Here is a 20,808-nt window from a genome sequence, read left to right on the forward strand (position 1 = left end):
TTTGAGTCCTTGTCTGTAAGTATAGTCAGACTGCAAGTGTTTCCGTTGTACTCTGCAACACAGTACCTAAAGGAAAATTCACAGTTTCCCTATTTGATAAAGACTAAAGGATGATCTTTCCAAAGACAAAACAACTCCTACAAGATTAGGAAAAATATGATTCTCAATGGAAGTGTGACTGGAACTGGCAATTCCACAGATATCAAGCAGCCAGGTGATTAGTATTCATAGTATGATGAGTATTCAACTGTTAGGAATAAACTGAAATTAGACACTCTGAAGGTCCCCAAAAGAAAATCATGTGAGACAAACTAGATTGAGGAGTTCCTTGATCCTTGGTCTTGCCTTATCAGTGAAGGTATGTGTGTGGGGAGGGGGGGGAGGGGGTGGGGTGGAAAATATGCACCAGTGCTTCTGAACATGGCATCAAGAATGCATTTTATATTGATCAAAGAGCTGGCCTCTGTTACAGTAGAATTTCAGACACTTCATCTTTGAGGAAAAAAGATTTGTGTCTGGGAAGACACAATTCTGAAAGATTTAGATTAAAACTTCCTCTTGAAACTGCACTTCCCTGCCTTTTGATGAAAAAAACACAGCACTGTACCAGCTATTAGGAAGAGGATTAACTCTATACCAGCCAAAACCAGGACATATGGATAATGTCATCTGTGATTATCTGAATATGCTGTTTCAAGATGAACAGAAGGAAGACATGACAAGCTCTGAGTTGTCAGAACTCTGAGCTCTGTGACATTGATAACTTGCACGTGTTACTAGGTGACTCAACTCTCTGAACCACAAGAGCAGTATTAGAGACTGCCATTCTGGACAGGGTTATGAAAACGAAAGGACTTTCCTATGCAAATACAATACAGAATTAGCCACCAGTGCAGGGATATGGGGCAGAAACCTACATAACCATTGTGTAGCAGACTTTCAGTCATTAGACCAAGAAAAACATCTGAAGCCTTCTCATCCAAAAGTTTGCCACGGGAAGTCACGTAGATACATGCAGACAGATGCTCCAAAAGGGACAGATTATTTTTTAATTTTTTTTAAACTTAAGACCAAAACTAATTTGTATGCATAATGAGTTTTGTTAGTGTAATGGGTTTACCTGGCAAGGTTTTAGTAGTGGGGGGTGTGTGTGTGTGCTGCAGTGGTGGCTTCTGTGAGAAGACACCAGGGGCTGGCCCCATGTTAGCAACAGCCAGTTCCAGAGAGCTCCAAAATGGACCTGCCACTGGCTAAAGCTGAGCCAATCAGTGACACTAGTGGCATATCTGTGATAATATATTGTTAAAAGGTTAAGAAACCCCTGCAAAACAGCTGAGAGAGGAATGAGAAAAAAATGAAACAATTCTACAGGCACCTAGGTCAGTGAAGAAGGAGGAGGAGGAGCTCCAGTCACCAGAGCAGATTCCCCTGCAGCCCACTGTGAAGACCATGATGGCACAGGTTGTCCCTCTGCAGAGCATGGAGGACCATGTCAGAGCAGATATCCACCCTGCAGCCCACAGAGGAGCCCATGCAGGAGCAGGTTTTCTGGCAGGAAATGCGGCCCATGGAGGACCCATGCAGGAGCAGTCTTATCTTGAGGGACTGTACCCTGTGGAAAGGACCTATGCTGGAGCAATTGTTGAAGAACTGCAGCCAGTGTGAAGGAGCCACATTGGAGAAGTTTGTGAAGGACTGTATCCCATGGGAGGGACCCCATGCTGGAGCAGGGGAAAAGAGAAAAGAGTGGCAGAGATGAAGTGTTATGAACTGATCACAGCTCCCATTCCCCATCCCCCTGCACTGCTCAGGGTGGGAGGAGGTAGAAGAGTCAGGAGTGAAGTTCAGCCTAGGAAGAAGGGGGGGGGGGGAGGGGGGAAGTGTTTTAGTTTTGCTTTTGTTTCTCACTATCCTGCTCTATTTTTAACTGGGAATAAATGAAAATAAACTTCCCCAGCTCAAGTCTGGTTTGCCTGTGCCAATAATTGGTAAACGATCTCCCTGTCCTTATCCTGACCCATGAGTTTTTTCATCTTATTTTCCTCCCCCGTCCTGCTGAGGAGGGGGAGTGAGAGAGTGGCTTAGTGGACACCTGGCAGCCAGCCAAGGTTAACCCACCACAGTTAGTCATGAAGACTAACCTGAGAAAGGAATACTGGTATCCAACCTATTACCTTCAGATGTAGGAGCAGGCATTGGGTGAAGTTTCTGAATATTCACTTTCAGATTTAGAGAACCCAGATAAATTACAATATGTTTATAAAGGCCCTCAATGACATTAAGAGACTAAAGGGTAATCCTGATAAAGATAGTATTGAGCTGTGAAATAGAGACACTTTTGTTGTGAAGACCAGATCAATTTGTAGATGAGATGTTTTGCAGGTTGCAAAGCATGAACTGCTGCAACTGAATAATCTCTAACAGAGATACCAATGTAAACTTTTAATAAAGGCATTCAAATTACTTAAATTAAAAAAGGTCTTTAGCCTCTTTCCACATAAAAAGTACTTGTTAAAAATCTTTTTCCTCTAAAGCATGGAGAGACCAACTTTATGGTTCTATAAGCAATGACGGAATTTTCTGCTGAAACAGGCTTCCGTGAGAGGAGCCCCTGGAAAAGGATGGAAGGTCGTGTGAGCAGTACAGACTGATTACACAGAAAGTAGGCAGACTGCAAAAAATTTGTTTCAGCCAATGATTATCTTCCTAAATTTAATCTAGTTAGACTATATATAAACAATTATAAAAGTAAAATTTAATGCTAAAATGTGAAAATATTTAGAATGTTTTCCTGAATTTTATATTCATTAGATGCATAGCAGACATAAACTGTTTTAGAGATTCATGTCACTACATAGTACATGAACTTTAAAATAAGATACTAACTTAGCATGCATACTTCTGTTTAGACACAGATTACAATGCAGCATTGTGCTGCCAAAAGTTTAAATACTTCAGATAGTGAATATTTAACTGTTTGGCTCTTCATGTTATTTGTAAAGGAAATTGGTTGAACAGGAAAAATTTTCAACCAGAAGATTAAAATGATTAATGAATGACTAGAAATTATACAACTCAGTAGTTTAAATGTTGAGGAAGTAAGCAAATTGGAACTGTATTAACAGAACAACTTTTTTCAGTGTTACTTACAATGAAAGACACAGTAAATATAGGGAGAGCTCATAAAGGGAAGAAAAAACAAATGAAATGTTATTTTGTTGAGCTGATCCCTGAGAAGTACAGCAAAAGTTTATCAACAGCATCATTTCAAATTATCTGATTAAAACCAATAATTTCCAGTAAGATATTACAAGTACATCTATTTTTAAAACCTGAAACCTGGTCTATGATACTCCAGTCCATTGCTATATGGCAAACAGAATTAAATGGAACAGTGTTCACCTGCATCTCTCTCTCCCTAGATGACAACAGTCAAAGAGCACCATGTTAATTATTATAGGGTTGGAATTACCACACTTCAAAGTGCTCACAATAGCATGAAAACTACAAAAAATAATTTTCTGGAGCATTGCGGAGCACTGACATATTCATATTGTCTAATTCAGGTTAAAATAAATGTTAAGGTCCATAATGTATTTTTAATAGCCACTAATGAATTAAGGTTCTTGTTCAGAAAGACTACCTCAATAGCATCGCTCCCTTGGAGCACAGAAACAGACTGAAGACTCCAAACACCTTGGTACAGCATTAGCAGAGCATCAGCGCACACGGCAGCCTTTAGATGGGTGCAGTGTTCCTTTGTTGCACTAGAATCAGTGACAAGTGATGTGGAGAGGGGAGCAGCATCATTGTTTTGTCAACAGTCAACACTTCCTTGTTTTGCTTAGCAACGACTAGGAGTTCCAAGAGCTGCTCTTGAAATCTATTTTCTTTGGAAAGAGTTAGCATAGAGAAATTCAGCCACCCACAATAGGGCTAGGAGAAAGAGGGCTTCTGCAGCCTTCCTGTATACTTGCTGTAAGTCTGTGTCATTTCTCCACGTAAATGTAATGCATTTGTAATAGCTCTTCAATTAATAGATTTTAGGATTAATAGACCAAATTGAAAATAATCAACAACCGGTGTAAAAACTGTAATGTTATAACTGCATCTAATAAAGTCAGATGAAATCCTGTCTTAGTGAAAAAAAAAGTAATTAGGTAAGAGGCGATAAAGAAGTTTTCATAAAGGATATGCATAGTAAGAAATGAAAGCTCAGTACATGGTACTGCAATGTGGCAATCAGATTCAAAATTCGACTAAAAATGCTTTTATAGATATGAGAGTGAATAAATTTGTGGTTGCTTTTTTTAAGCAACATACCTATGTTAAGCAGCCAACAGAAAGTAACAGTTCTTTCATCAAAGTATACATTTGCAGTTTTGATTTCAAACAGAATGGATATTTTTTTAAATGTTTATATTGTAAAAAACATTATGCTTTGAAACATTATTTTAGATAAATCCAAGACATCTTCTTATGAATAATTAAAAATTAAGCCTTATTTATTACATTTATGTGCTGTTTCAACCATACCACTGACAATAATTCTCTGAAAGAATTATTGGCTGAAGCATGATCAACTATTATTATTAACCATCAATAGTATAGAATATTTTGATTGAGGAATAAATGATTAAATGTTTTCTAGCTATGGAAAAAGGTACAGAAAAGGAACTTTGCGTGATAATTTAATTTTTTACATGCATTGCTGAATGAATCATAAAAAGCTAATTAATAATGACAATAAGTGTACACAGAAGTATAGAGACAGAAAAGACTAACAAATTTTCTGAGGATCTGCAACTTAAGTTTGTATAATACTTATCTAAAGAAATAATAAAACATTAATTTAATAATAAATTTAATATTTCTTCCACTACTGCTTTCTTTTATGAAGTCATTAATAATCCCTCAGGATATTTTATGAATTATGGGAGTAGATATATTCTTTTAAGAAATTACAGCTTGAACAATAAACCTTAATGAGTTTATGTAATTAATAGAAAGGCAAACTCATTCCATGGAAATGTAGTCTTTCTTCATAGTCATCACCAGCACAGAAAATTACAGAAACTACAATAAAGATCTTGGGTATTGCAATACCAACTTTTACACACTTTCTGCCCCAGGAGGAAATGTAGTATTCAAAGAATCATGTTGTGCTTGAGGACAATAAGGTACTTTAGAACAGAAATAAAACAGCTATTCTACTGAATTGCTTGGAGTCAGCCAAAATGAGGCACTAGGCACAGACATGTATTTAGCTCCTATCTTCTACAAGATGAGGTACAGAAATCAAGCAGGAAAGTTCCTCCACCAACTTAGGAAGGATACCTGCTCAACTTTGGAGTTTAAACCGTCACCTCCTATTTCCCAAGAGAGTTAGATCCCTACCAATATACTAAACTGAACAGGATCTACACTAAGCTGAATAGGAACACATTCTTCGTGTAGCAACTGAACCACTAGTCCAGGGAGAAAGAAAAGATTCAGACTAAGTAAAAAAGAAGCAGTAGTAATATGAATAATGATATGGAAGAACTGGATCAAAGAGCTTGATCATCTCGCCACAGAATACAAAAAAAGAAGCAGTAGTAATTTGAATAAATATATGGAAGAACTGGACCACAGAACTCAATCATTTTACCATTGAATAAGTCTTTAATTCAAGATATGAGAGGCTTCCAGAACATTAACTCTAGTGACTGAAAGGAAAGCCTGAGTAAGGAATATAGATTGATTGCTGTTTGTACTAGTGCAGGTTTTGGCTGGGGTATAGCTAATTTTCTTCATAGTAACTAGTATGGGGCTATGTTTTGGATTTGTGCTGGAAACAGTGTTGATAATACAGGGTTGTTTTAGTTATTGCTGAGCAGTGCTTACACAGACTCAAGGCCTTTTCTACTTCTCACTCCAACCCACCAAATGACCAAAGGGATATTCCATACCATATGATGTCATGCTCAGCAATAAAAGCTGGGGGAAGAAGAATGAAGGGGGAGACACATTTGGAATTATGATGTTTGTCTTCCCAAGTAACCGTTACGCATGATAGAGTCCTGCTTTCCTGGAGATGGCCTGCTGATGGGAAGCAGTGAATGAATTCCTTGTTTTACTTTGCTTGTGTGTGCAGCTTTTGCTTTACCTATTAAATTGTCTTTATCTCAACCCATGAATTTTCTCAATTTTATTCTTCTGATTGTCTCCCCCATCCCACTGGGGGAGGAATGAGTGAGTGGCTGTGTGGTGCTTAGTTGCTGGTTGGGGTTAAGCCACGATAGTACCAATCTTCTCACATGTATGGTGTCTATAAGGAAAATAAGTAATTTGAATCTGATACCAACTTTATGCTATATCTGGCAAAGGAATAGTTGAAGGATATTGATGAAAACTTCAGTGAAAAACTGGCTCTGGGAATGTTTATTAATTGACTACTTTTAAGATTCAAACTTTTATAATAGCATATTTATAATAATTCATCTTGAATTTTGTTTACATTATTTTAAAAAGTAAGCTGGTTCTTAATTTGTTTGTAAACCCCTTCCACGGGAAAAATCAATTTACTTCTCAAGTAAAACAGTGGAAATGTACAAAACACTGTTAATGCACAAAGTAATTAAAAGAAAAAAGTATTTCTGCTAGTTTCAATTAGAATCATATATGTTTTACTTGTAGATACAACTGGAAAAATTCATACAGAAATAATATTTTCAAAACCTAACTGTTCCGTTGATTTTATGAAGTTTTACTGACTATCAAATAATAAAAACAGAAAAAAAATATAACTGCTTCTATTGATGTTAAAATATTTTACTCAATAATAATTTGATTTATTTTCATTAAGAGATGATGGTGGGTAAGGAGAGGGCAAAATAAAACAACATATATTCAAATTCTCTGTATAACATACCTTCATCTTTTCTCCTGTATTGCCACAGGGTTGGTTTGGGAGCTAAAAGTAAATTATGGACAGATGCATTCAACATATGCAATCAAATACTGGAAAGGATCAGTCATAAATGCTTATTGAACCAGAGATTATCACATGTCTATGCTAACCTTATTGTAGTGGGTGTGGTTGGGATGGAGCTAACTTTCTTTATAGTAGCCTGTATGTTGCTGTGTTTTGGATTTGTGACTAAAACAGTGTTGATAACACACCAATGTTTTAGCTATTTCTGAACAGTGCTTGCACAGTGTCAAGGCCTTCTCTCTTTCTCACTCTGCCCCCTCGGGGAGTAGGCTGGGGTGAGCAAGAGATTGGGAGGGGACACAGCCAGGATAGCTGACCAGAACTGACCAAAGGGATATTCCATACTATATAATGTCATGTTCAGCAATAAAAGGGGTGTGTGGGGGGGAGTTTTTACAAGGTAGCTGTTGCTTGGAGATTGGCTGGGCATCAATCTGCTGGTGCGAGGTAGTGAATGACTGCCTTTGCATCTTTTGATTTTTTTCTCTTTTTTCCTTCACTTATTAAACTATCTTTATCTCAACCCATGAGTTTTTCTTGTTTTTGCACTTCTGGTTCTCTCCCCCATCCTACTGCAAGGGAGTGACCAAGTGAGTGGGTGGGGGCTTAGATGCTAGCAGGGCTCGAGAGGTTGGAGATAAAGACAAATTTGATCAGAGTGCACTAGACTGAATTTATAATTATTAGACCTGTTTATCTGTTAATTGCTGTTGCTGTTTGCAATGTTGACTTGTTTGTTCATGACACTGGCTTATTTGTTCCCTCACCTGCTCCGTGATGTTCTCCCGCTCTTGCTGTGCATAAAAATCCAGGGCTTGTTAATGGCTGCTTTTGGCTTTTGCTGTTTGCTGTGCTGTTTATCACTCTGTTTTGCTTTACCTGGGAGAGCTATGATAAAGGCACCTCCCCCTTCTTCTCTGGGGTAGATGCTTCTGCCTTGTTACAATGGTCTTCAGTTTCTTGAACATCCCAGAATGCTCGTATTGGTGTGTGTCGTGAATGATTTCAGTTTTTCCTAAGGTTAACCAACTAGTTGGGAATGACACACAGGGATGTGCTCTGAGATAGTCTGATCATGGGTGGCAAGGTGCTTGGAGAATTTGGGCAGGAGCCTAGACCAGTTTTCACTTCCAATGGTGTGGGACTTAACTCCCTAACAGGCATGGAGTCCTGTTGAAGTGGCAGAACACTTGAAGAAAGGATGCCCTGCCTATACCAAAGAGATAAAACTTCTTACACTGTGCTGGGGTCTGGCCTGCACCTACAGAGCTTGTGTATGTGTAGGTGAGATGGTCTCTGGATATGAGGCCTTACAAACAGAATCTGAGACCCAACCATCAACTATAACAGTTGCTCCTATATTCAAGAAACAATGGAAGTGGAAGTCGACTTGTTTAGTAAGGGAGGAAGAAGCTCCTCCTGAGAGGGAACAGGAAGAAGAATCAGAAGAGGCAGCCTGTTCTGCAGCAGAACATCTGAAAGAACAAGAGAGGGAAGAGACAGAAATCAAACACGTCAGAAACCACCCAGTCCCTATCCCTGAGTGAGCTGCAAGATATATGGAAAGATTACAGCCATCATTGAGACCAGAAAATTATCACCTGGTTGCTCTGATGCTGGGTTATTGGCACCAACAGTCAGGAATTAGAGAGTAATGAAGACTGGCAGCTGGGATCCATCACTAGGCACTTGGGAAACAACAAAGGCAATCGGAAGAAGGGCGACAATCCACAGCCTCTAGAGGCAGCTCCTGTCAAGCATGAAGGCAAGGTATCCCTTCAAGGAAGATCTTGTAAACTGTCAAGGCAAATACTCTATAGCAAAGGGAGGTGTCCAGTATCTGAGGGAATTAGTGGTGGTGGAGGTAATCTACAGCAACCTGGACAACAACCAGGCCTCCAAAGATCTGGATGATGTCCAGTGCATGTGGTTCATGTGGTGGAAGGTGTATGGAATGTACCAATGTTATACGCCAGAACCCTAGTAATAATAGATTGGACAGATTGAGGCACCAAATGTGGATAGACTAGCCTGACAGCTCCAGCAATTAGATTCTCTAATCTCTCTTCCTCCCCAACCCTACAGGCCTGTCTCAGCTATATCAACTGTTCCAACAGATCTTCCTCCTCACCCATACAGGCCAGCATCTCAGCTATTGTGTTGCATGGAGTCTGTCTTTTCCTATCAAAGGAAAGGGAATCATGAGCCCTTGGTTTTATCTGCATGACCACAGGGAGAACATGAAGTGAGCCAGCGCACCTAACTCAAACCTAGAAGCTCCTATACGTGCAGTGTGAGGAAAAATAGTGGTCAGAAAGGGTCCATTGGTGAAAATAACCCATGATTTGAGTTGTACAATGCCATAGTTGTATGTTAGAAGTACTACAGCAGGAGCCTTCTGAACCAATGGAGGATGAACCTCATAAGGAACCAAGCAAGTGCAGCAGTGATGCAACCTGAGCTGATTCAGCTCCCAACAATCCCAACACAATACACCATCTTTTCTGTTCTGAATGACCATTGCAACAGATGGAGCCCAAGTCATGGACTAAATGAACCGAATGGACATTTGAATGGGGATGGCCCTATAGACTAAGGGAATGATACCTGTGCATATGTCAAAGGACAAGGAAGGGTGTGGTGGTGGTTGATGAGAATTTATTGAATACTGTAGGACCTGAACATGATGCAAATGGTATGGAATTAAAGGGTGGAGATTTTACTGGGTGTGGCTGGGATGGAGTTAATTTTCTTCATAACAGCCTGTATGTTGCTGTGTTTTATATTTGTGACTAAAACAGTGTTGATAACACACCAATGTTTTAGCTATTTCTGAACAGTGCTTGCACAGTGTCAAGGCCTTCTCTCTTTCTCACTCTGCCCCCTCAGGGAGTAGGCTGGGGTGAACAAGAGATTGGGAGGGGACACAGCCAGGACAGCTGACCTGAACTGACCAAATTGATATTCCATACCATATAATGTCATGCTCAGCAATAAAACTGGAGGGGTGGTGGTGGAAGGGAAGATTTTTTATAGAGTAGCTGTTTCTCAGAGATTAGCTGGGCATTGGTCTGCTGGTGGGAGGTAGTGAGTGATTGCCTTTGCATCACTTGCTTTTTCTCCTTCACTTATTAAACTGTCTTTATTGACCCATGAGATTATCACTCAGAATGATAACATAAATTATCATCACATCTCTATGCTAATTTTGTGTTTCTATTTAAGAGAAAAAAAATGGAACCATATAAACAATGGAATGTTTTAAAAATGAAAGCAAGAAACAATTTGTCAAACAATTAAATGGAGATGAAATAACTGCATACTTTTGTATATCTTTAGCCACTCATTTTATTTCTTTTAATAACATTTATTCATGCAGCTTTCCTTATTTAAGCCCGCTGATTTCTGCTCTTTAATTAGCACAAAGAGAGAGCAAAAACCTAGTGCTTCCTGGAATCTAGATGAGATGAAAATGCAGATCAAAGAATCATTCATGTACATTAAGTGTCCTAAGCCTGACAAATTTAAACTTTATATCTGCACCTACTAAAATACCATAGCACACATGAAAATAGAAAACAGAGAGCAGATTAGTTGTTGCACTGTCTCAACTGCTGAAAGACTAAGCAAAAGCATGACTGAATTGGCAATTTTAAAAATCCAGATCAAATTTAAATATAACTTTAAAATATAAAAACTAAGTATAGCCAGTGTACTATAACTAAAAAGTGGCATGAAAATAATTTTAAGAAGCTGCTGAGCAGTCTTAGTTTCACATTAATAGCAAACCAAATGCACATGCTACTATAAATGTCACCTAAATTACTAAAAAAAACCCAAAACCCCCAACAAACAAACCCTACACAAGGGTTCCAAACAGATTTTTAAAACAAATAGGGGTACTGCATAGCATAGTAGCAAAACAACTTTTTTATTGCAACCTACACAACAGAAGCCACTTCTAATTAAGTATTATTTAAGGTCCTTTTTTCTTGGCTAAAACAGTAATCAAAGCTTTTTGACTGTTAATTAAAAAAAAAAGTAATAACTCTGCTGCTTAGTCTTTTTTCCCTCTAATTTTCTTACCTTTTTTGTTTTCTCTAAGGAACTACTTTTAGTTGATGAATTTTCTGACAAACAAGTGTTTCTTGTTCTTTTAAAATGTTTTTTTTCTTTTTTTCATAATGCTAAATCTTCTTCCTAGTATAAATTAAGTTGTTCCATTCTAATCTACACAGTCTCAACATTAAATTTACCCATGACTAGATTGCATCATTGTTTTACCTGACCCGTAAAGGAGGGAACAAGGTCTCCCATATTCCTTGTACAGACCATACAGTCACACAGTTGCACCTTCAGTGCTCAAGTAAGGAGTGGCTGAAACTCTAATGAGGATGAGTCCTATATACCTAAGAGCTTTCTTACAAAACATTAGAGAGTGTGACTTTTCCCTGGTAGTCTGTCACTCTTGTATTTAATATAATCACAGCATAGCACCAGAGTGCTGCACTCAGTAGTGTGCAATAGGTTCAAAGTACATAGCAAGTAATAAACATTCTGTACTTCTGTGGCAGACATATCCAAGGTTTCTAGACAACAGGATCTCCAATCATTCCCCAGGGTGGCCAGAAATACTGGGCAAATGTTCAAGCTCCTCAACATTTCAAACAGAGAACATACCTAGAAAATTTTATGTATGCTGATCTTAATAAAATGCAATTTAGTCTTTGGTAAAACATATTTTAAAATTTCATGAGATACTTTCCTAGAGTGAGCATTTGCCAATTAACTTGTGTTAGTAAATCAAAAAAGCCCCAATAATTATGTAGTGCCTATAGCATTACTACTAAAAATCACTAAACTTGGTTGTTTGTCATCATGATTCAATTTTTTTCATTATATTTTCCTATCAAATTCAGAAAATTAGCTCATAAATATAAGCATACACTATGCTCAACCATAGAAGTCTGAAAAATCTTAAATATCCTAGAAAATAAGATTGTTAAAATAATACTGGAAATGCATATTTTGATTTATTAAACTGTGTTTCATAAAAGTAAGCAGTGTTCCTGAAGATATTGACTACTTGGTTATGTTTTGAAACTGCAACTTTCTCCAGAATATGTTTATTAAAAATTTTGTTTCTACCTTTAAAGGAAAGTGGCAGCTCTCTATCATAAACTTCTGTGATAATCCGTGATAATAATAAACAATTTTTGTGATTCTGAAAGTTAAAAGGTAAACAAAAGGGAAAGACCTTTTTCCCCCCATGTATACCACAGTATGTGTAACCCAGGCTGTGTGCACTGGCAAAGTCTGCAGTACTAAGAAAACAGAAAATTATATTACAGTTCTATTTCCTGGCTTTAGACCCACATGACATATTTGCATTCAGCTTTCTAAATTTATCATAATGAAACCCTCATAAGGTAAGACTTTGCTACATACATGTTCTCTCTGAAATGGATTATTTGAAATGCAAATTATTCTTTTCAAATATACCTTTAAAACAAAAAATAACAAAAAACTTATGAAGACAGAAGTTAGAGGAAAATAGCAATTAAAAAAGGACATTAACCATTATCATAAGCTGTTTTAGCACAATCACTATACAGTTCATCCACAAGCCATCATGGATATAATATAGTTGAGAGACAGCAGTTGATGTAATGAGTAGTATTATAAGTGAGTCTTTAAAGTTTACTCTAAATAGCAGAAAAATATCTATTCCTATTCAATGCTAACTGCCAGTATCTGTCTCACAGGTATTTTGAGGCCATACTAACTAGACCAGTACTAATTAAGACAGATGAGCAACAGAATGCTTTTTACAGAATTTAAAGGGGGAGGAAGGGGAAATAGCACTTCTCAAAAAATAATCGTTTCTAAAATTGTTTATATTTTACAGGTGTCACATTACCATTTAATGAATAAATGCAGTACTCTTTTTCAGTAATCATAATTACCAAGTAAGACATAACACAATACACTTCCAATAGAGTTTACATATTTCTTTTCCCCTTTATTTTATTTTCTAAGAACATGAGATCTAAATAGGCCCTTCTCATCAAACATGGATACAACAGTTAAAGAAATGAGTAAATACTACAGTGTTTGTGAGGATAGTAAAAATCACTAATGCTGTTAATTGATTTGATTTGTATGCCATTATTTTCTTAACAGTCAGGCAAAAATGCATTCTACCATGACAGAATGCTGTGACTTCAATTATATTTTCCCCCATGTTGCTTAGAATACTTTTCTGGGATTTCCTATAAGGAATATTCTACAGTTTTACATAGTAAGTATGGGGTTTTTTTCTTCAGTTCTACTTATATATTATGATCTAGCAGAAGTGTTTCAATTAATTTGTTCTTCAGAATAATTTATAAACAGCATAACTATTTTATTTAAGTATCCTTAAATCAAGTCAAACACAAAAAAATCTAGTAAAAACATATAAATGATACTTACAATAATACTATAATATTTTATAAATAGGTTTTAAACTTATTCTTGTTGGAAGAATATGTTTAAAGATAAACCTACTTCTTGACCGGCAGCATGTAGAACAACTCAGTTGTGATAAAAACCTAAGAGAAATGCTGTTCAGCTCTCATTAAAACTTTGCTAAGTATGAAATGGGCTGATTTTTTAAGTTAAGTGGCACAGAGTTTAGCTACAAATGTTTAAAAAAGCAAACTGGAAATAATCAGTATTATAAATGAAAATGTTATTTTATAATTTCCTCTGGAAAGGGGATTATCATCATGTTTCTGTCTCATATTTTAGCCATATGGGTTATATACTGTGTTATTTTGAGATAATTTTAATTTTTTTTTTTTAAAGAAAAATTTACATTCCTTTTGATACACAGAGTTAAGCAGCTACAGAACAGAGTCAATCTGTGGAAGAAACAACAATAAGGAATATAATGTACCCCAAAATCATAAGACCTGATCATCTTCAATATTGCAGAGAAAGCAGTCAAGACAATTAATAATGTTTTAATATATAGAACTCCAGCTTCTCTCCCTTGATCATCTGAGATATCGGTGGATTTCCCTGAAACACACTACAAACATACCTTAACTTCTGTATTGGCTATGCAAGTATCTTAAAATTTCAGGGAGGACTTAAGATGCATAGATTGCTATGATTCATTGGCACTAAAATTCATTGCCACTATACATTTAACTTGCTAGCAGTTCAAGTGATCAAAATTACAATACTGAAAATAAATGACTTCCTTACCTATGTATACAGTTTTTAGCTTCAAGATATGCCATACCAGAAGCAGCATCTAGTGAAAATTTCACTAACTGTTTGGGTTTTAGCTCATCCTTCTTTTTTCTTAAAAAGGACAGGAAATCTCCTCCTAGAGAAACAGACAGACAGACAGACAATGAGACAAGAGAGAGAAATGTCAGTAATCTGTTATTAGGGATGCAAGACCAAACAAAATGCAGCTATCAGCTATTCTCCTCAACCTATCAGTCTGAAGTTAATTTAAGAAAAAGGAAGGAATCACCAGATGTAGTTTCCATAAGCTCCCTTAAATATGAAGTGCTTAAAAGTGAAAACTGCACAAAGTATATCAGAAGTTAAGCAAAACCTGTGGTTTTGTTATATTAAAAATCTTCACTAGTATACATTAAATACACATTTATATGAAAAGTATTGACAAAAACAACTGATAAATTGTGATAAATGTAGTTCTAATTACAGAATGGTTGCTAGAAGGGTCTATTAAAATTGTGAATAAAGTAATTAGTTTCTACTTGTAGGTTTATATACATTAAAGTAATTGATTTGTAATTGATCATTTGTAGTAGTGTTTCTCAAACTCTACACTGAAGCTTTTGGAAAGGTTACAAATTTTACTTCTTGGACAATATTAACTGCCAATATTAACTGCTGACAATTAAAGGCAAACAATTATTACTGGGACTTCGGTCTTCTGCCTTGGAGGAACTAACTTGCTACCATCTTGTCTGAGGAGGGGAAGGTGTCAGCATAAAGGATTCCCAAAAGGGAATCTGCATTTGCAAAATAGTTTCAGAAAAAGTGATCTAGCACAAAGATAAACATGGGAGACATTATATAAACACTGCAATGCCAAAAAACCATAGTATAGCTTTCCATGTCACAATAATTACTTGTTAATTTATAGCCAGCCATTGTTCCAGACTTTGTTTCTTTTCATTTTGCACTGAACTGACTACAGCAATTCTCTCACAAGTAATACTCTATGACACAATCTGAGAGGTTATTGATCCAGTCTAGTAACTGACAAAAAGTAGATATAGCTAGGGAGAAGGAAGATGACCACTCCATTGAAATAGGTGTCATTTCTTCCACGTGTAAACAGAATTGTTCTGATTACAGCAGACGGTTAAAAATAATTTTTAAGCATTCCCTCATATACACACACACAAGCAATATTACATTTAGAGCTGACTAAAATTATTGTTTATATACTGAGCGCTCACTGCTCATACATAGGAATCATCTTCAGTACATAGGAATTGTCTTTTAATAAGTATGATTATACGTCTACACGAATGTGAAATTCTTCCAGTGCTGACAAATTATGGCATTGCTTGTATGGGAAGAGTAAAACAAGGCAGCTTACAAAAAAAGCCCTGTAAGGTCATCTTAAAAAACAACTAACCAGAATCAGCCAGTTTTCAATATTGAAACCCACATCACATAAATGCATTAATCATATGCTGGAGGATGCATGAATTTTGGTCCCATGAGACAGGAACACCTCAGGGTCCTGTCAGAACCAGGTTCCAGGCCATCAGAGCAATAACTGCCTTGCAAGCCTTGCCTTGCAAGGACTTTTAATTGAAAAATTGTATATAATTCCTTTCTAATATGCTTAAGCAAGCAGATTAAGATCCTGATTTTAATCAGGTGATTTCGACTTGCTAATTTATCTTCAGTGCTTGACATGCACTGCATGAATTTCTATATTTTTGAGAAAAAATAGCACAGTATACCTCAGTTGTATACAGTATATTTTATGTTTATCATCAAAATATAGATTAGTAATTCTAATGTCTCAAAAACACAATAGGGAAAAAAACTCACCAAGGACATGTTTTTTTAGTAGTTCTGTTTACTGGTATTTGTTGATCAATAAAGGTCATGAAAATATCTTTTAGATACTCTGTTCAACCTTGACTTGAAAGCACTGTTAGTTATACATGGAATTAAAAAAAGTGATTTCCATTGTATACTGTACAAAATATATTATGTCATTTCAGGTTAAATCTGTTTATTCTCATCACTGTAACACAAACATAAGCTTAACTGACTGTCCTTTAACAAAATTGCTCTTACTAGCAAATTCTGACTTTTACAATCTATTGTGGCCCATGTTTCATCTATTCATCTTCACAAGAAACCGTCCACAGGAATATCTTCAAAACTAAAGTGGATTTCACTACAAGCCCTTCAGTATAGAACTCTAGTTAAATATCTTTATTTACTTCTTAAAACAAGTTTTACTATAAAAGCAGTAATTCACTATTTGCAGCATATAGTGTCAAAACATAATCTTAGATTTCATAGCTGTTAATAAAAATGAAATAAGCAAAATTTTAAGCAAAAATATTACATCAGCATCTCCCTGTCATGCTCATGATTTATAGCATAAATTTTATGTAATATTTTTTCATCATATAACAGTTCACTTAATGTGGAAAGCAAAAAGAATCTACTTTTTTCCAAGACCAAAAAACTTTCTATGATGAATGAGAACACAATAAAAAACAGGAAACAGCAATGAAATATGCTAAATAAGTTTACAAAATATTATGGTAATCTCTAACTTAAGGCATTTATGATCAACTGTAAATATATACTTCAGTGTTCTCTTGAGCTGGTGCCTAAAATGGTACTTATCCACATGTTCTAGACAGTCTTGTAATTATTCTAATACCAATATTTATACTTAACATAATTAAAATATAGTTATAAAATTATGATGGGAAACATATATATTCATATATATATATAAAATTTAAAAAGTAGAAGTTCCTTTTTTAAATAACAACCATATTAAGCAGAAATTTGTTTAAAGAGTCCACTTATTCTTTTTACAGACGGTAATCACTTGGATTCAGCATGCTTCTGGCAGTACCACTGAATGGTCACCTAACACAGATGAGTTCCATGATTCAATACTCATACCTGTTTTATAAGCTTTAATAATAATATTAAAATTATTTTTATATGCACTTCTAAGTATTTAGAAATTTGAGGATTCATACAGACTGTCTGAAGTCAAGAAATTAACATTTACTTTATTGCCTTGTACCTTAAAGCATTATGTATTATCAACAGAATACAGCCAAACACAGCTACTTAAAACTATGAATTCTAAACATTAAAAAGGCATCTGTAGCAATTCTAGAAAATACTTTTAAAAAATGTAAACATCTATTTGGCAAACTATAAAAATTTAAGACTTTAGAAATGCTAAAGTTGTCACTTTCCTCAACATAGTTAATTTTCACTTTTCAAGTAATGGAACATTTGTGTGTAATGCAGTACTTTCACCAGTATTTTTAAAATAACATAAGTAAGTAGTAACAGAAATTGTAAATAAACCCCAGTTTTTTCACGTACCTACAGATATAAATAATTGTATTACTGTTGCAAAACCGAGTTAAAACTTCTGTTAAGCAAACTAAATAAAAGCTGCTATAATAATGTAAAGTTTTGCAATACTAATATTAACATTGGTATTAATGAAGTATGAATGGAAATGCATGCTTGTAAAAGCAAAAGATGGAAGAAAAGATCAAGATCTGAAAGAATGTCATGCACTGGGAGCCATGGATATGATTTAGCAGCAATAAAACAGGTAAACACTGAGAAGATATTGCTTACACCAGGACCACAATGCAGATGACTTGTTAGCAGAAAACTTGTGATGAGACCACAACACAGATGACTCAGCCCAAGATCTGCATGCCAATAAAATTGGATAACAAGGTTACAACACATTATATGTGCTGTTACTCTTCCTGTTAACAGGAAGATGCACTGTCAACATAATATATTCAAAATGAGTTAAATATTGACAATGGTCTGCAACCTTGCCTAAGATTTAAGGTGGGTCAGATAAGCTAGTCTGAAGCCAATGATCCTACCGCAGCAACTATTGACTCCCAAAAGGCATAAAGGCCTGTCTAAAACCCAGCCTGTGATCACTAGTTAAGAGGAACCCAGAAATCATAGCAAGAACTCAACAGCCAGCATCTATTGTCCTCTGTGAATATGAGTGTATAGATACAACTTATTTAAGAAATTAATTAAAATGAAAATCACCTTCCCCTTTCATGAAGTCTTCTATTGAGTTTGGTTACATTAATTCCTGCAATTGGACTATATAATTTAAAAAAATATTAATAAAATCAATAACCTTAAAAGATACTCATGATAAGAAAGTAGCAATGATCCATGTGACACATACATGTAGAACAACTTTTTTTAGTCTAAAGAAAAGCAATGAACATTTATCTCCAAATGAAGACACATTAATATTTTTATTTAAAAGTTGGTTTTAGGCAAAGCAAAAAATAAGAATATGAAGGAATACCAATAAATAAAACTAAGGAAATAACACTACATATAAAGATCTTGTAGCTATCAAAATGCGTTGTCTACATTTTTATATTTGATCGGTTTCATTCAAATTTCCAAAAGACTGTCTATTTGTTTTGTCTGCTTGCCAGTGGATGAAATATACTTTTTTTGTATAGTCTTGATACAAAATATAGTTTTGTTAAAGCCTAAAATATTTAAAAATATAAAAATCAAATTCTACTCTCAAATATTACAATTAAAAAAGACTGTATAACAGGGCTTTGGTTTTGTTCCATCAGAAAGAGCAGCTCTGAGCTGAAAGAAATTTTTAATCATCATCTGTTCCCCAACAGAGGCATCTGACTGTTCTCCCTGTTCTCTTAATATCCTCACAGATGGAAATCATGCAGCAAATAAGAGGAAGGCAGAGCCACACATGAACGTATAAGAGTAAAGAAACAGGAGAGGAAGAAGAAATGGGGTCTGTTTGCATGTGGGAGTGTTACAAGAGGGTTTGGGAAGGAGAGGGTGAAGTGGGACATATATGCAGAGAAGAAAGTCATTGGAGGGTCTGACTCATAGGGTGATATGCACAACAGGAGAGAATGTGGCAAGGGCAGAAGCATTGAAAGTTGCAGAGGAGTAGAGAGAGAAAGAAAAATGGAAGCTGGAAGATTAGCTGAATGCAGGAGGAAAGGACAAAGTAAGAGAGATGAAAACTAGAGGAAGAGACAGGGGTCATATTTGTGTGAAGAGAAACTGTAGGGGTAGACAGAAGATGGCTTCAGCAACAGGCTGTGTATTGAGCCAAATAGCTTATTTGATTAAAAACTATATTACAGAGGAAAAAACAAAACTTGAATTAAAAACAGACAGTAACTATCATTGTTAAAAATCTGCACCTTATCTCTAATTTGAATTTGTCTAAAATTTGACTATTTGTTTGTGTTGCAATGATTTTTGACAGTGTGAAGTAAAAGATTCAGGATGTTACTGATAGTATAAAGATCTCAAATTTGCTGGCAAAACTCAGCTACTGATGATGTACAACACAACCAATGAGGCGGATCATGCACTACTATATTAAAGATTTAAGAGGTCTCAAAACAGAAATGATTGGAAAAAACCATGAATGATCTTTTATAAAGTTCTCACTGTCTCTATAAGCAATAGAAAATGGGAAAAAAAAAAAACAAAAACCATACAAAGCAAACACCACAGAAACTGAATCACAGAACACAAAGAAAAAAATTAAGCTTTTTAAACATCAGTCAGCATTCCAGGCCTATGAATGGAATTGGCTGTATCCCAGAGATAGCAGGGCTAAACTTCAGGCTCAGGTAAGACAACGTATGCATATTTGAGTGACCCTTACACTACAGTGAGATCTCATTTACTCAATAGTTCATTTAGACACTCCAACTAGCAGAAAAACTCAGATAATCTGGATATTATACATGATATCAACAAATAAAACATACCTACCTTGGTACTTGGTTCCAAATGGGCTTGTTAGCTTTAGTGCAGCTAACAGCAGAAATATATGGAGTTAGCTGTGATTTGGTGCTATACCCAAAAATATAACTACAGAGCATAATACAGAAAATATGAGTAATTCCATAAAACTCAGCTTAGATTTAATAGGATGTATTAGCTGCATCTCAGCACCAGCTATACTGAATCTGTAGGCATTTCTCCACTTGATACCTTGTAGCCCTCCCTTCCAAGGACAAGAAAAAGGCTTGCTAGGTCAGGCAGAATACTGGCCTTTATTTGCAAATGCCTCTGACCTAATAAGCCCACTGGAGCTAAAAAGTGCTGTAGTATACAGAAAGCAGCAATGGAGTTGTCTTAATTTCAGAAGAGCTGGAGTGAATAAGCCAAGCTGAACCAAAGCCAACTGCAGATATGATGGCATGAACAGAGTGCATAGGTAGCCCGAGAGCCAGAGTTAGGAACGGCTTATCAGATCCTGTCACAGGCATTATAGAAATAGCCATGCTGTTTCTGAACATGCCAGCATAGCTGAAATCATGCAGTGCTGCACCTGAGCTAATAAAAACTGTCACCTCTGACTTGTTTCTTCATCAGTAACAGAGAATTTGCATCCTAAATGATTCTGTCCAAATGTGAACAGCTGCAGAGATGGGTGTGATGACCTTGCTGAATTCCACCTAAAAAACTAGTTACGTATGTCTAGGTATAAGCTGAACATACATAGCTGAAAC

General features: G+C 35.9%; 1 protein-coding gene across 5 annotated transcripts in view; it reads right to left on the reverse strand.

Annotated features, from left to right (window-relative positions):
- Nucleotides 1-20,808, reverse strand: part of LOC129782582 (tyrosine-protein kinase Fer-like) — a 222,307-nt gene that overhangs the window by 32,530 nt on the left and 168,969 nt on the right. For all 5 annotated transcript variants that reach the window (XM_055792975.1, XM_055792974.1, XM_055792972.1 and 2 more), the window contains one exon: nucleotides 14,231-14,354. In XM_055792975.1, the coding sequence (XP_055648950.1) occupies nucleotides 14,231-14,354 (124 nt within the window). The remainder of the gene's footprint in view (nucleotides 1-14,230; nucleotides 14,355-20,808) is intronic.

This window comes from Falco peregrinus, chromosome W (genome assembly GCF_023634155.1).
Source record: "Falco peregrinus isolate bFalPer1 chromosome W, bFalPer1.pri, whole genome shotgun sequence".
NCBI classification, from domain to species: Eukaryota; Metazoa; Chordata; class Aves; order Falconiformes; family Falconidae; genus Falco; species Falco peregrinus.